The sequence below is a fragment of the Pipistrellus hanaki genome (assembly GCF_964339955.1).
Source record: "Pipistrellus hanaki genome assembly, chromosome: 11".
In the NCBI taxonomy this organism is placed as follows: Eukaryota; Metazoa; Chordata; class Mammalia; order Chiroptera; family Vespertilionidae; genus Pipistrellus; species Pipistrellus hanaki.
In genome coordinates, this window is record NC_140513.1 from 69,965,413 (window position 1) to 69,982,051 (window position 16,639).

Consider the following 16,639-nt stretch of genomic DNA (forward strand, 5'->3'; position numbering starts at 1 on the left):
TACTACTTCAAATGGGGAGTGAAGCCTTACCAACTCTTTTTGAGGCATTGGTCCCTCTGAGTTGCAGTGTTACCATTGTAAATGACCAAGAATATAAACGTCCTGCGTTCTTTCTGTTTGCTTCAGGGCTTATGAAGCATGGAACATTACTTTTGTAATTTACAGCCGATTTATTCCTTCAGCTCTTCTACTTAGTCTTTCGTATCAGTGCACAATTGGATGTGAAGAAAAATCCCCTTTCAATATATATCACATCAGTTTGTTCCTATCGATTTACTATGGTTGGAATTTTCAGAGAGGGAGCTCACAGTACACACATTTCAGGCCTGAGTTTGCGTTTGGGGCCCTTTAGATCTCACTGTTGGTACCGCTCTCTGGAAGGCAGCTGCCACAGCTCTCTGCGTGCCTCTGGCACTCGCTGTCAGCGTTTTCCCAGGCAAGGGGCGAATGCCCGCCGCCCCGCCTTGCTCTGGAAGCTTAGGAATGCTGCCGCTTTCTTTCTGTAGCTGTGTAGCCTGCTGATACTCAGGCCACTTAAAAATACTAAGTGAAAGAAGTTATTAATAAAAAGAAAAGCAGGGAGAATGCCAGGTTCAACGTGAGGGACACAGCAGAAGCAGTGAAAACCGTTGTGGTTTGTCCCGGGCTGTAAGAAGCATCCTGCTGACCACCACTGCGTGACGTCATTGGTCTTTGCTTCCGCTGGCGGTGAGCTGGCTGCCCATAGGAAGGCTGAGGGCCATGGCACGTGACAGGGCCGTGGAGGAGCAGCGTGGCAGGCAGGGCACAGCTGGCACAGAGTTGCGGGTGGAACTGCCTCGTGGGCCTGTAAGTGGTTTGGGCCTGAAGCACAGAGCTGTGCCTGAGGCCGGAGAACAGGCTGTGCAGGTGGAAGAGCTGAGCTCATCTGGTGCCTTCTGTACTGGGCTGAGCGTTTTCTCCCTTTGGATCCTCCGTGTGGAATAAACCATTGTACAGGTTTGGTTTTGTTTTTAATGTACTTTTATTGATTTCAGAGAGGAAGGGAGAGAGAGAAAGAACAATGATGACAACTGCCTCCTACACGCCCCCTACTGGGGATGGAGCCCAAAACCCAGGCGTGTGCCCTGACCGCTAATCGAACTGTGACCCGTTTCATAGGTTGACACTCAATCACTGAGTCACACTGGCCTGGTCAATTTTCAATTTTAAATAGTAGGATAACATAACTATGTTCGCACTTTAGGAAGATTATCCGACAGGAAATATGAAAGATGTTTTGAAGGGGCAAATTGCAGGAAGGTCTATTTGAGACTTCCTACTGGTGGGAAATGAGGTCCCCGGACCTGGTGTGGGGAGGGAGGGGACTCGCAGATCTGTGAGCTGTTAGGCCTCACAAAGCAATAGGTGCAAGGCACTGGGAAGGAGGCACCTGGGCGCCTGTGGGTGTCTTACTTGGGTAACGTGGTGGGTGGAGGTGCTACCAAAAGTGATCTAGCCTCGAGAAGAAGGGTTGATAGGAAGTTGGTTTTAACATGGAGATGTCTTGCAAGCAGGTGGCCATGGAGATTCAGTTTAGAGAGAAGTTTGGGTAGAAATTGGGACATTGGTGGTATTTAAATAGGGGTAAAGTTAGGGTGGGGATGAGACTTATTGGCAGAGTTCCTATTGAAAGGGGAGGAAGGCAGAGGTAGATGGGAAGGCAGGAAAGACAAGGAAGGGCCTAGCAGGCAGATGAAGAGAGTACTCCAGGAGGAGGCGTTTCCAAGGTGAACGTGTCTGATCGTCAGTTTAATGAGGACTGGGTGATGCCCATTGGCTATGGGACAGTATCATGGTGCCCCTGGTAAGCGGGCAAGCACAGTGTGAGGAGCTGCGGGGGACTAGGATGTGAGGGGGTAAGTGGGAGTGGGTCCAGAAGCTTAGAGGTAGCCGAGCTGAGGCCACAGCGAGGCCTAGGGGCAGATTGAGAGGAGAGGCGAGATTGGGGGGGTCGTAGCGGGGAAGGAGTCTGGTGAGAGCTTACCAAAGTGATTGCATTTTATTTGTAGTGACTGGAGATGACCTTGGGAGCCACTCAGATTAAGTTGCCATTATATTTGTTTATTGGTTTTTCTTCCTTTTTGTCAGATAAATGAACCAAGACGTTGTGTTTTTTATTAAACTCATACTCTGTAAACCTGGCTTTCTGTTCGTTTCTTCACCGAGGCCTAAAGCACATCACAGGGAGGGAGCACCTTGGGTTCTGAGCTGCCCGTTCAGGTCTCACCTGCCCTGCCCTGCCGTGCTGCCAGGGTGCGGGCAGGGCCGTGGTGCCAGGGCGCGGGCAGGGCTGTGCTGAGAGGGCGCGGGCAGGGCCATGCTGCCAGGGTGTGGGCAGGGCCATACTGCGAGGGGCGGGCCAGGCCACAGGGCTCCCAGCCTCCACAGTCTTTGCTCCTAGAAGTCTGAGGACTGAAGTCCATCACTTCAGCACATTTGCATGTTTTCCAAGGGGTCGAGGGATGAGCTTTTTTGTGTGTGGAATTTCACATACCTGTGGAAGAGAGATTTTTAGGAATGGTACCTTTTTATTTTATCTACTAGAGGCCTGGTGCACAAAATTCGTGCATTGGAAGGTCCCTCAGACTGGCCTGTGCCCTCTTGCAGTCCAGGAGCCCTCAGGAGATGTCTGACTGAGGACATCCTGCCAGCTGTGAGCCCAGCTTCTGGCTGAGCGGTGCTCCCCCCTAGGAGTGCACTGACCACCAGGTGACAGCGCCTGCATTGAGTGTCTGCCCCTTGGTGGTGAGTGTGTGTCATAGCAATGGGTCATTCCACCATTCAGTCAATTTGCATATTAGCCTTTTATTATATAGGATTTTTATTTTACTTTTTGCTTGAGGCATAATTGACATATAACATTCTGGGAGTTGAAGGCATGTATTGGTTGAGGTGACATATTTAAACTCTGCAGTGTGATGACCACCACAGCCTGGCTGACACTGTCAGGTCACCTGGACTCTCTCCCGGGCGAGGACAGTTAAGATGGTGCTTCTTAACACCACGTCTTAAGAAGCAGAATCCTTCCTGTTTTATTTTCGACTATGAGGATGTGAAGCTTTTTCATTGAAAAATTGGAATGCTTTTATGAATCTTGGTAGCAAGTGTCAGTGTCTTTTAGTCTGGGGTCATGAGCAAAGGTTTAAGCTTGACAAGAAAATATTCTGAGATCAGTTCCCTTGGGGTGCTGGTCGCTGTGGCGTCTTGTTCTGTAAGTGAGCAGCTTTCTTTTTCCGTGCTCGCCGAGTCGCCCAGCTCCACATTCCCACGTCAAACACCACATTCAGTCATGAAAATGAAATCTGAATATTTAAGTGTACAAAGGTCTCAGTAAGTACCATGCTGCTTCGGCACTCAGGAAAGTCTGGTTTGTGTTCCGCGACTGGCTAACCTTTTCGCCATCACGCTGTGGGTAGGTTCCGGAGCTTTCTCAGAGCCTTGTCCATCTGAGGTGTGGCATGAGGTGGACCTGCTGACCTCGCAGCTGCTGTGCATTGCTGGTTACTAAGGACAGAGCGAGTGTGTGCTGCCCCGAGCCCAGCGGGCTGCTCTGTCTTGTTGGAGGAGAAGGTTACTTCCTCCATCGAGAGGGTCGTCCTCAGCACAGGGAGCCGTGGAGGGCCATGGATAAGTCATCTAGACTTGAAATCTGTTGATCAACAAAAAGTATTCATGAAAGTATCTCAATAATATGGGAAGATTTAGGAACTATTGCACATTTATATGATGGAACAACAATGAAGGAAATGGTATTTTATTAAAGGCAAAAGGGACACAAAATTCTATATGTGATAGCCCATTAAAAATATATTTACAGGAAAAAAATCCAAGATCAATTATACAGGAAGGTTACTTACTAAAGAGCATGACACCTTTCTTTCTATTGCAGCCAACCTGCCGGTGCCAACGATCGCTGCCCTCGATGGACTCGCTTTAGGCGGTGGTCTGGAACTGGCACTAGCATGTGACATAAGAGTGGCAGGTGAGAATCCATCCCATTAAAATAACGTTTTTAAGATCAGGTGTGTTTTTTAGTCTCAGAAAATTCCAAATATTTTATTGTTGTTGAATAGAATATTTAAGAGGAAAAAAAATCACCTGTTGGACTTAATGAAGTGCTTCAGATTCCAGTGAAGAAAACCGTTTTCTAGTCTCTTGTTCACTCTTAGCAGCAGGAACGGAGAACAGGAATTGGGTCAGGCACAACTGAATCTGAACCGTGGGTCCTGCCCTTTTTGACCAGTTTCCTCCTCCCAGTTGGGGGAAGTCATGGGTGCAGTTGTGAAGATTGAGCGAGTTAACCTGTGGCATGTGTCTAGTCCACACACGTCGTTACTGTTAGCTATAGAAATAGAAGCTTAATGTCCTGGCTCCCCTTCTTCCTGGGGGGTTGCTGAGGACTGGATGAGGTGACTATGAAAAGAACAATGGACCATCAGTGCTAGCCATGCACTGAGTGTGGACCTGGTGCCAGCTTCATTCTATCACGTGGCATGTGGTAACTCGTTAATCTGCAACAGCCAATGAGATAAGGACTGTGGAGCTCGCGGAAGCCAGGCAGAGAGGTGGAGCAACAAGCCCCAAGTCAGTGACTGCGCTGGGCTCGGAACTAGGCAGTCTGGTGTCAGCACTCACGCCTGCCAGCCTGCCAGAGCACCGCGCCCTGGCACTGTCCCATACAGCTTCCTGACCTCGGACAGAGCTGGTCCCTGTTCCCTCGGCGCGGGGCCCTGAAGGCTCTGGGACCAGGGGCTGGACACAGCAGGCAGAAAATAGTTGTCTCTGTTCTCCCAGGTTCCCACTTCCTTCTAGTAGAGCTGCCTGGTGAACACAGTCCATAGAATTGTGTTTTCATAATTTTATGGTGACTTTCTTGGGATTTGTAGTTGCTAGTCCAGGCACACCTTTTCCCCTTTCCTCTTTATTTTGGATCTCTGTCTTGTCTGAAAAGTGGCACAGCTGAGGCGCGAGAAACCCATTTCTGAAAGAATGCAGCTTCTGGGAACTAGGATTTGGAGATGCAGGTAAAGGGACAGTCAGGGTGTTTTAAAGTAGCCCTAAGACAAACACAAAAAGACACCTGTCCAGACCACCTGGGTCTTGAAAAGTGCTGTGTCCGATAGGGCACACGGAGCGGCCTGCATGGGGAACTGTCCCAGCTGAAGAGTTCTCACTGGTCGCACAGCCTCTCTCATCTCCACCTTCCACGCCGTCCAGCTGGCTCAGCAGCCTCAGGCCCATTATGTATGGTAGTTACCGCCTTTCGGCATCAAACATTATTCTCTGCCATGCAGCTTTTAGCAGAGAATCCTGGAGTCTCCATGTACAGTGTGGGACAAAAGTAGGCTTACAGTTGTTTGCATGGAAAGCAACAAAATAATTAAGAAATAATATCAGAATAAATTGTTTCACATATAGCTGTAAAACTGCTTTTGCTCCACCCTTATAGCTTAGAGTGTTACTTATTTTCATAACCAAGTGCCTTCTGAAGCGATAAAAGGACTCGTGACACATTCGTTAGTAAACAGAATACAGTTCCCCCTTATTCCAGGGATCTGCATTCCAAGACCCCTGGGACCTTGGGTGGCACTGAGCCCGATGTGATATCATGCTTTTTCCTCCACACACACGCCTTTTCACTAAAGCAGTGTTTCCCACACTTCTCTCATGATGAGAATCACCTGGTGGAGTTGTTAAAATACAGATTCCTGAATCCCAACTAAGAAGTGCTAAACTAGAATTTTTGGGAACATATAGGTAAATTGTATACTTAACCACTAGTTTGGGAAACACTGACTTAAAGGAAGCACTTTATGGCTTCTCTCCGGCATTCCCACTTTGCAAACATCACTACTCCCGCCCGAGGGCTGTTCCTAAGTAAAGAAGGGGGTGCCTTGAGCGCTCGCTCTGAGGGCCTCCTGGCTCTGAGGGCCTCCTGGCTCTGAGGGCCTCCTGGCTCTGAGGGCCTCCAGCTGCTGAGCCACTGCTGAGCAGGCACATCGGCAGCCGGGACACTGCGCAGAGGGAGGATTCACAGCCCCGGTGGGCGGGGCAGGACGAGTGAGGGTCTCACTCCTCAGCATGAATGCAGTTTGAAACTGAGGAATGGCTTATTTCTGGAATTTCTCACTTAATATTTCCGGACAGCATTTGTCTTCAGGTTACTGAAACTGCACAGAGAAATTGTGTTTAAGGGGGACTACTATATTTATAGCATGTTTAATGACTTTTTAAATCATCGTCAATGAATATGATTATGTGGATATTAATTTTCTTCCTTCCTTTTCAGCTTCCTCTGCCAAAATGGGCCTGGTTGAGACAAAGTTGGCGATTATTCCTGGTGGAGGTATGAATCGTTCCTGCCCATCTTGATTTGCTCTTAAAAAAGGGCGTAAGGCCCAAGGTAGTCACCGAAAGGCCTCATTCAGGGGAGAGTCTAACGCCGTCGTGTGCTCCGCAGCCCAGACCTTCCTCGGCACTCTCTGCTTCGGGGCGGGCGGGGGAGAGGCTGTGTCTGTCGTGTGCTCTCTCCAGGCTTTTCCATACGGTTTCTTCAGTTTCATATTTTCTTGGAAGATCAGAGAGCTGCCCGCACTCACCTCCGCCGTGCGCCAGGTTTCTGGTGGCTCTGCCGTGGGACAGAGCTGGGGGGAGTGGGCAGCAGCATGCTGGTTCTGTTGCTACAGAAAGGCCAGCTGCTGCCTGGGAGGCTCACTGGAGGAAGTAGTTTCCTAGTGTTGATAATGAAGTCTAAATCTGAAATGTTTCTTTGTCTCATGCAGAGAATTTGGAGATATTCACATTTTGTGAAGTTGTTAATTTTAAAAGTAGACTTCATTTGATGATGTGCACATTGATATCTTATTAGTATATGACTAGAATCATAGTAACAATGTAGAAAATTAATGGCAATATTGAGCCTTTCAGGCATGTTGTACCTGAATAGGTTAAAATTGCATGATTAGCCATCCTATATTATAAAGAGGTAATATGCAAATTGACCATCACACCAGCATATAAGATGGCCGCCTCCATGTGGTAAAAAATGGCTGCCCCCATGTGGACACAAGATGGCTGTCACAAGATGGCCGGCAGGGGAGGGCAGTTGGGGGTGATCAGGCCTGCAAGGGAGGGCATTTAGGGGTGACCAGGTCAGCAAGGGAGGGCAATTGGGGGCAACCAGGCCTGCAGGTGAGGAAAGTTAGGGGTGATCAGGCTGGCAGGCAGAAGTGGTTAGGGGCAATCAGGCAGGCAGGCAGGTGTGTGGTTGGGAATCCTGGATTATGAGAGGGGTCCCAGATTGGAGAGGGTGCTGGTTGGGCTGAGGAACACCCCCCCATCCCCTGTGCACAAATTTCATGCACTGGGCCTCTAATATCATTATAATAGTATTTATCCTGATTAGGGTGAATAGGTTGTATAGTTAGAAATTAAAACAAAACTCAGTGAGCCTGAAGACTGCCCAGATCAGTGTGTGCAGCTCACTAAGGTTTCTACTTCAGTAATCCATGGAAATGCTATTATTGTAGGTGAAAATATTTAACATCTATCTTACCAACCTTTTCACAATGATGAATTAAAACAAAAAAAAGGATTTAAAAGAAAATATATATATATAATTGAAAAGAGTTATCAGATAACTAATGTGTGAAATAAAAACAAGATTTAGAAAGAAGGCATGATACTTCATAAATTATTTTAAGAATTTAGCATTTATTAGTGACTAGAATTCGTGCAATGGTGGGGTTCCTCTCTGAGTGGCCTGCGGAGATCGAGCCCCAGCTTGTGCCCCCAGCCTGGCAGCCCCGCCCGGCACCCTGGCTTGGCATGGCGCTGCCCCCTCACCCGCTCCACCATCCTGCCTGTGGGGCGATTGATCGGGGCTCAGCTGGCAGCGGCCCCACCCACCGGGTCCTGCTCTCATCAGGGTCCTGCTCTCATCAGGGTTCATCGGGGCGACAGCGCCTCATTGCCAGCACCTGCTATGTTCCGTGCCACCCCCGGTGGTCAGCACAGGCCATAGTGAGCGGTTGAACTCCTGCTCTCTCAATCGAATGACCGCCTGGGGCACAATTTGTGTATCAGGCTTTTATTATATAGGGTGAGGATAAAACTAACCCTAGGAAGAAAGTGGCTGTAACCTAATGAAAAACCTAACCCAAAAAAAACACAAAAAACAAAAAACAAAAGAGATGTCAGTGTAGAATCTGGGAATATGACCTTGTTTGGGAAGGAAGTCGGTGCAGATGTAATTAGCTTCAGGATATTAAAGTGAGATCATCCTGGATTATCTGAATGAAGCCTAAATCCAATGACAAGGCTCTTATAGTAAGAGGAGACTCAGACCGAAGAGGAAAACAGAGAGAACACCATGTGAGGCTGGAGGCAGAGACTGGGAGATGCATTTATGAGTGGAGGAAGGCCGAGGGTGCTGGCGTCCTGGAAGCCGGGGGCTCTTCCTCAGCACCCCAGAAGGAGTCAGGCCTGCCGGCATCTGGGTTCTAGGCTGTGGCCTGCAAAGCTGTGAGAATCACATTCCCATTGTTTTAAGCCACCAACTTTGGTGATTTGCGGTAGCAGCCTTGGGAAATGGACACAGTAGTGTTTAGTGATACAGTAGCTGAAGTAAATTGTTTTGGACAGAGGGTTAGTAAATGGCAGAAATGGGGGTGGGAGAAAGATGAACTTGGCCATTTGGATATTTATCAGGTTCTGAATGTGAAATGTTTTGTGTTAAAACCACTGGAAAGTAGCTGAAACCGGTTTGGCTCAGTGGTAGAGCGTCGGTCGGCAGACTGAAAGGTCCCAGGTTCGATTCCGGTCAAGGGCATGTATATTGGTTGCGGGCACATCCCCGGTAAGGGATGTGCAAGAGGCAGCTGGTCGATGTTTCTCTCTCATCGATGTTTCTAGCTCTCTATCTCTCTCCATTCCTCTCGGTAAAAAAATCAATAAAATATATTTTAAAAAAAATAAAAAAAAAAGTAAAACCACTGGAAAGTAGAACAGTTGTGCAAAAGTACTGTTGGGTTTAAAGCTTAATTGATTATACTATAGAAATGAGGGTGATATCTTTAGCTCCTTTCATCCTTTTTGTTTGTTTTTTTGTTAATCTTCACCCAAGGATATTTTTTCCGTTGATGTTTTTAAAGAGAATGGAACAGAGGGGGAGAAAGAGAAATACTGATGCAAGAGAGTCATATCAACTGGTTGCCTTCCGCATGCGCCCCGACCAGGGCCCCAATCGAGCCTTTGTGTGCCCTGGACCTTAACCAACCCTTTAGTCCGGAGGCTGACGCTCTAATAAATCATAGTGGCAAACTGGCTGGGGCTCCTTTCATCTGTTACGAGCTAGCCATGTGAGATGTGGAAATCAGCGTATTCTTCCCAGCGTGCCTAAGTTCTTTAGGGTCCTCCTCAGTAGTGGGTCCATTAATCAGAACACACTTCTTATAAATTTGATTGAATTTGGACTGTTATTTAAAAAATTTTAAATTTATTTTTATTGATTTCAGAGAGGAAGTGAGAGGGAGGGAGGGAGATGGAGAGGGAGGGAGGGAGGGAGGTAGAGAGAGAGAGAGAGAGAGAGAGAGACCTCAGTGATGAGAGAGAATCATCGATCTGCTGCCTCCTGCACGCCCCACACTAGGGGTCGAGCCTGTAGCCTGGGCATGTGTCCTGACTGGGAACCAACCTGTGACCTCCTGGTCTATAGGTCAGTGCTCAATCACTAAGCACGCCAGCTGGGCTAAAACTTTCTTACTAAATAAATTTATCTTAACATTCAAAATGCTTTAACTTTAATCCAAATGAAGCTGAACCTCCCTACTTGGTTGGATTGGCTGTCTGTTTCATACACACGGGAGTGAGCCTGGTGCTTCGGTGTAACTGTGCCCACTCTATCCTTTGTGATCGCCTTTACTGGGAAACAGCTGGCCAGAATCTAGCATTGGGTTTTGTTTGTTTGTTTACTTGAAACTGAACCTGAATGGCAATGTGATTGTTTTAAGGTATAATTTATAAATGTCCTTGAAATAAAACAAGTTAAATTATAAAATGATTGTTTAGAACAGTGTTTCCCAAACTTCTCTCATGATGAGAATCACCTGGTGGAGTTGCTAAAACACAGATTCCTGAATCCCAACTAAGAAGTGCTAAACTAGAATTTTTGAGAACATATAGGTAAAATTGCATACCTAACTTAGTGCTCTGTATATAACATCTGTCTTAGAGCAATAGTTAAGTATACAATTTTACCTATATGTTCCCAAAAATTCTAGTTTAGCACTTCTTAGTTGGGATTCAGGAAACTGTGTTTTAACAACTCCACCAGGTGATTCTCATCATGAGAGAAGTTTGGGAAACACTGGTTTAGAAGGACAGTAATATTCCCAGTGAAAGTGAGCACTAATGAATGGACCGTGACTAAATGCAGCTTTTAGATTAGTATTCTGCATTTAGTTTATCCTGAGAAGGAAATTGTCTGCTGTCAAATGACTATTTAAAGTGCATAGTTAATGAAGAGGAAGTTGTAAAGTAAAGTAGAAGCATTAAAACCAAGTGTACTTTAAATAGTATTATATCAGATGTAATTTAAAAATGGAATGTGATTAGCCATCATATACTTAAACCAGTACTTGTGTGTGCATATACATATACATATATAGGTATATATATATGTGTAAATACCGTACAAATACAATGCTAATGATTTAAAGCATTAGCCCATTTAAAAGTAATTAAAATTGTTACTCTAGGACCTCCCTATAGTATTCTGAATTATATTGGGGATTTTGTACAGTATAGCCCCTACTCTGTTCTCCAGTATTTTCACATTTAAAAAAGCAGCTCAACTTCCTGTCTTCTTCCACTTCAGTAGTTAAAATAAAACTCTCCTTTAAAAATAGCTCCTCAAAGAATACCACCCTTTAGTGTGTCTTAAATGAAACAAGTTCAGAGGATTATGATCTTTTTATTTAACAGCTTAGAAACTGCTTTGTTTGCACACGAAATGGCAAGTTTCCTCGTCCCTAGCTGTGGTTTCTTGCCTCTTCTCCTGGAGGCGTGGAGACCAAGGGGCTATTGAGGTTCTTGCTTGGGTATGCACCACGGTGGACACCGTGCCTGGCATTTCCGGTGCTCTTCTCTCTCCGGCTTCTCATCCTGGAAATGTTTAAGAAGCAGTGAAACGCACCTCTCTCTCCCCTCCTCAAGGTCTTCCCTCCCACAGCCTCCGGCCACACGTGTCTCCACGCTCCAACCTCCCTCCGCAGGTGCTTACCGTCCTTTCCTGCTGAGCCGTTTCAAACTAACCAGGAGAACCTTTGGCGGGGCAGCCTGCCTTTGCTAAGAATAAGAAAGGACTCTTACATAACAAACCTATTGTCACACTGAACAATGATGACATTAATACTCAGGTGTCCCCGGGGGTTTCAAAATGCGGTTTACAGTTGTTTTGTTTAGCTTTTCCAATTCAGGATCTCACACATCACATTTGGTTAGAACTTTTGTGTTGTTAAAATTTAGACAAGTCATCCATCTCTTTGTTTTTTATAACTAATTTTAAAAAATCAGGCAAATTATCTTACTGAGGATTGCATATTGTGAATTTGACAGTTATTTCTTCACGTTTAGGCTAAAAAGCTTTGCCAGGAATTCTGAATGGGCCCCGCTCTATGTTGTATTTTCATTTTGTTTGATAGCTTCACGTCTGGTTGTCCCCTGTGGGTGACGGTGACTCTGATCGCTGCGTTAAGGCGTGGCTCACCACGGTTTTAGCATTCTCTTCTTGGAAGCTTTTCAGGAAAAGCATCTTCGGTGATTGCTATTGGCATCCACCGTTCCTCACATTAAGAAGGGAGAGAGGAAGATGAGAGCACGCGGGTGCCACGGCCAGAACGGGAGTCCCGGTCTGCCTGTGCTCTCTTCTCCAGGGCGGGGTCTGGGGCCTCTGCGCCTCCGTCGGCTATTTTAAGATGCGGTGGAGGGAATGATGGATTTTTAAATCCTGTGTGTGTTGTCCTAGACACAGTCGTCATTTTGGAAAGTTTTGTTTACAGCCTTTATTGAAATCCTCTTAGACGTGACATCAGAATCGGAGCTTATTCTTTGGAACCTCCTGGGCAGTGACTCACCACTATCCTGCGAGGGCGAACTTGATCCACAAATAGGCCAGCCTTCCGCGCGGGTCTGAGTGCGAGGCCCGCTCCTGGGGAGGAGAGCAGTGAACAGGGCGACCTTGCTGCCGCCTAGGCATGGCCTGGGCACTGGGCACCAACGCTGTGAGCAGGCTGCCTCCTGTGGCTCTGACGTCCGGGCGCTGCCAGGGCATTCAGTGGCCACGGCTCTGTTCTGTTTCTGCGCTAGCTGTTGGCCTCCCCGGGCCAGGCCGCTCTGTTGGTTGCTGTGGAAGAAACATATACAATGTGGGCAAAGTAGGTTTACAGTTGTGAGTAAGCAAAACAGTTTATTTTTGTTTAGTGATGATTGTGTTACTTTCCATCCGAACAACTGTAAACCTGCTTGCCTGCCCTGTACTTACCTACATGTGACTCAGCAGCGCTTTCTGGGACTTGCCCGCCTGGAATCTGGCGGGCGAGGTTAAGTTGTGTGAAGAGCATGGCTGCCATACTGGGAAAGGTGTTGGAACATGAGTGAGGCATTTACCGTGGGAGCGAGCATTAGGCACTGGGCTCTGTTAGCCATCACCAGTGTCCAGGGCCGTCAGCCTGGGCCCAGCACTGCTCTGCCTCCTCGCTCCTGCTGTTCCCGATCTTACACACTGCGCTCCAGGCTATTTATTCACTCAGCTCGCAGATTTTGTTGAGCCTTGCCCTGGTGTCAACACCGGCATACAGTGTGGACAGACAAGGGAAGGTCAGCTGACGGCACAGGGCAGTGGACTCAGCACACAGACGTGTGCTGTCTGTGGGAGGGCCAGGGGCCTGAAGAAGAGAATGGGGCTCCTCGCTGTAGAGCAGGCGGTCAGGGCAGCCTCCTGAGGGGGACTTTGGAGTCAGGGCGAGGCTGGTAGGCACTGAGGAAGGTGGACAGGCAGGCGGGAGAGCCTTTCCGATGAAGGAGCACAGCCTGGAACACTCATTTGTCCCCCTGCGGCCTGCCCGGCAGGAGGTGGAAAGCAACAGGAATGGAGTGTGAGCCCGCAGGGGTGGCAGCTCTCCCTCAGAGAGAAGGACCGGAGCAGCGCTGCAGTGAGATCTAGGCTTGTAAAGATTCGTCTGGTCACTGTGCCAATCAGCAGCTCCAGGCTAGCGGCAGGAGCGCGTTCCCGCCAGGAGCCTGTGGCTGGAGTCCCAGTGGATTGCGCTGGGGCCTGGCCTGGGGCAGGGCGGTAGGTGCCGGGTGTGGCTGGACTCCGGAGAATCTCCCGCAGTCTGAGAGCGCAGAGAGAGGAGATGAGGAGACGGAGCCCCAGGCCACTGGCCGGGGCAGTGAGAAGCTCCCTTCGGCTGATGGCGGAGAGTCGTGCACAGAGCAGGCTAGGAAGAGACAATGAGGAATTGCTTGGACATGCTTGATTAAACATCCAAGTGAGACATCCAAGTGCAGAACAGTTGGGTCGATGGCTGGTTGTGCAAATGTGATCGTTAGGAGAGTGTGGACATCAGGAGAGTGTCTTTCTGTCATCCACTGGCCTGGTCTAAAAAACCAGAAATGGACATTGGCACAGACAGGGAATTCCAGAAGAGTCTCTTTAGTTCGGGCTCTGCAAACTGGGAAATGGATTTCCTTTCAGCGACAGCAGTAGCAGCCAGCACCCAAACACCCGAAGTTCTGAGGTAGGAGGGCCTTCTGTGCTCAGAGGAGCTTTATCTCAGGAGGGTGGGGGCCGTCTCCATGCTTCTCTCTCCTCTGTCCATCCTTTTGTTGTGGGCGTGGGCATGGGCGTGGCTGTTGGAGTGCAGAGCACAGCAAGGTAAATACCCCAGTGTTTTAGGCTGAGGGCCAGAGACACAGCGGGGCCCTGGGCCCAGCAAGTACCGCAGAGATGGTGGAGAGTGAGGAGCTCAGGAAGGGAATCCATACAGCATTTGTGGATGGAACTCTCTCCTGGCTGGGCGTGTGTTCTGATGCTAAACAGCACATCAAACACTTGTGATTTGAACCAAGAGATGGAACACTGCCCGGGTCTGAAATGGCCAAAAGGCCTTGAAACAACTAATACTGAAACCGTGGTCCACAGAGGCTGGTTGGAATGTGCAGTCTGAACGCAACCAAGTGGATTCAATGCTAAAACAAAATCTCCAGGCCAGAGTTACTCAGCATATGAAGTACCCTGAATCTCCAGGCCAGAGTTACTAAGCATATGAAGTATCCCGAATCTCCAGGCCAGAATTACTCAGCATATGAAATATCCAGAATCTCCAGGCCAGGATTTCTCAGCATATGAAGTACCGCCAAATCTTCACTTGCATGGGAGAAGGGGATCAACAGATGCTGTCCAATGCTGGGACTGACCAGCAAACCCTGAGCAGTGGATGAATGGATACTCTGACAAATGTTTCTGTGAAAGAGAGGGCTAAGGGACTGCTTGGCTATGGGGACCAAACAGGCCTGTTTGCCTGCCTCCTTGGGCTTTTACTGTAATAACAGCTTGAACTAAAATTAGCTGTTAGATACGATCAGTAGGGCAAGCATCCTTGAGAAGACACATACGTCTGCAGTGTCCTTTAAGCAAGAACGTCTGAAGACAGCCTAAAGATTCCAGTAAACACGGCGGGGGGCGGGGGGGTGTGGGGTGGAGAGGGGCACTCAGACTTGTTTGGAAAAGTCAAGGCAGGGGCAGCCAGCTGCCTTCAGCCAACTCCTATCCCATGCCTCCCAAGATGGCAAATGTTGGAACTATCTAAGAAAGATTTTAAAGCAGTTATTACAAAAATGCCCAGGAAGTAAAGGTGAACTGTTTCAGTAGCTCCCCCTCTTCACCTTGCTGCTGATGGATTCCTTTCCTAGATGGCCAGGCCCTGGCACCTTACCCTGGATAGATGTTGTTAACAGTTCCTAAGTCACGTAGACTCTGGAGGATGATGCCACAAGCCCTGCCTCTCTACACAGAGGCTGTGCTCGGAACAGAGTGAGGACACAAGCTGTGGGTGCAGCTTGGCAGTGAGAAGAGGGAAGGCTGCGATTGGCCTGTCTGAATAATTCCATGGTCTGGCAGGAATGGGCTTGGTCTCCTAAGGAGGGATGTTGGCCTGTGGGTAAGTAGACAGAGGAGACAGGGGAGAGCAAAGTGGGGAGGGAGACTCGTGGTCAGATGATTTGTGGTTCACCTGGTTTCCTGAGCACATAATATTGGGACTTAATTTTAGGTCTTTTAAAAAAAAAATGTTTTTATTGATTTCAGAGACAGAAGAAGGAAGAGGGAAAGAGAGAAACATCAATGATGAGAGAGAAACATCGAGTGGCTGCCTCCTGCACATCCCCTATTGGGGATCAAGCTCATAACCCAGGCATGTGCCCTGACTGGGAATCGAACCATGACCTCCTGGTGCATGGGAAGACACTCAACCACAGCCTCACCAGCCAGGCGAGTTTTAGGTCATATGCCACTTGAACAAATAGAAATATAGACAGTTTCACAAAATAAATAAATAAATAAATAAATAAAGGATAAAGTACCACTAATAGAAATTTTAGGACTGGAAAGTAAAAACAAATTGAATGGACTGAATTGCAGAATAGAGATGACAGAAGAACGTGAGATAACTTTAAGAGGGAACTATAGGAATTAGTCATTCCGAACAGAAACAAATGAGACTGTGAATACATGCACTGGACCTCAGGGACCTGTGAGGCAGTATTGAAGTGTTCAACATTTGTCACAAGAGCCTGAGAAGGAAAGGAGAGTGTAGTTCATAAAAAATCTTTGGAGAAATAATGGCTGAAGACTTCACAAATTTGATGGAAGACAAACAAGGATTTAAGAACCCAAACAAGATAAGCACAAAGAAAGCCATAACCAGACACATCATAATCATACTGCGTAAAACTGAAGACTTCTCCCCTCCAAAATTCTTGAAAGTCAGAGGAAAATAACACAGTATTAATAGGGGAATGACTAGGTTCCTCATCAGAAACTATGTCATTAAGTGTAATGATGTTTCTAAGGTGCTTATCATCCCAGGATTCTGTATTAGGAGGAAATGTCCTTTAGGAATGAAGGTGAAAGAAGGACATTCTCAGATGAAGAAAATGAAGAGAATTTATTACCTGCAGGTGGTATTGGTAGAAGAATAGACCCATTCATTAGTGGAACTGGCAGAATCCCAAATAGACCCATGCAGATATGGCCAGTGGATATTTGACAAATACGGTATTGGGCATCCATATACAAATCAAAACAAAACAAAACACAAAATAAACACCTTAATCTCATAATTTGTACAAAAAGTAATTCAAAGTGTTACACTCTTAAATATAAAATAGGAAACTATAGCGACTGTCTGTCTCGTTCACAGAGTTTGAGACCCCGGGGCCTTCAGCGAGTACCATAGTGTGTGAGCGGCTGCTTCCGAGGAGGTGGGGTGAAATAACTTCACAGAGCAGCCACGCAAAGTAAACTGGAGGATCACTGCCACGGAGTATTTTATTTACT

The 16,639-nt window shown here is 47.5% G+C and overlaps 1 protein-coding gene across 4 annotated transcripts in view; it reads left to right on the forward strand.

Moving 5' to 3' along the window:
- AUH (AU RNA binding methylglutaconyl-CoA hydratase) overlaps positions 1–16,639 on the forward strand; it is a 149,837-nt gene that overhangs the window by 57,460 nt on the left and 75,738 nt on the right. For all 4 annotated transcript variants that reach the window (XM_084899036.1, XM_084899038.1, XM_084899037.1 and 1 more), the window contains exons 5-6: positions 3,911–4,003; positions 6,311–6,367. In XM_084899036.1, coding sequence (XP_084755162.1) covers positions 3,911–4,003; positions 6,311–6,367 — 150 coding nt within the window. The remainder of the gene's footprint in view (positions 1–3,910; positions 4,004–6,310; positions 6,368–16,639) is intronic.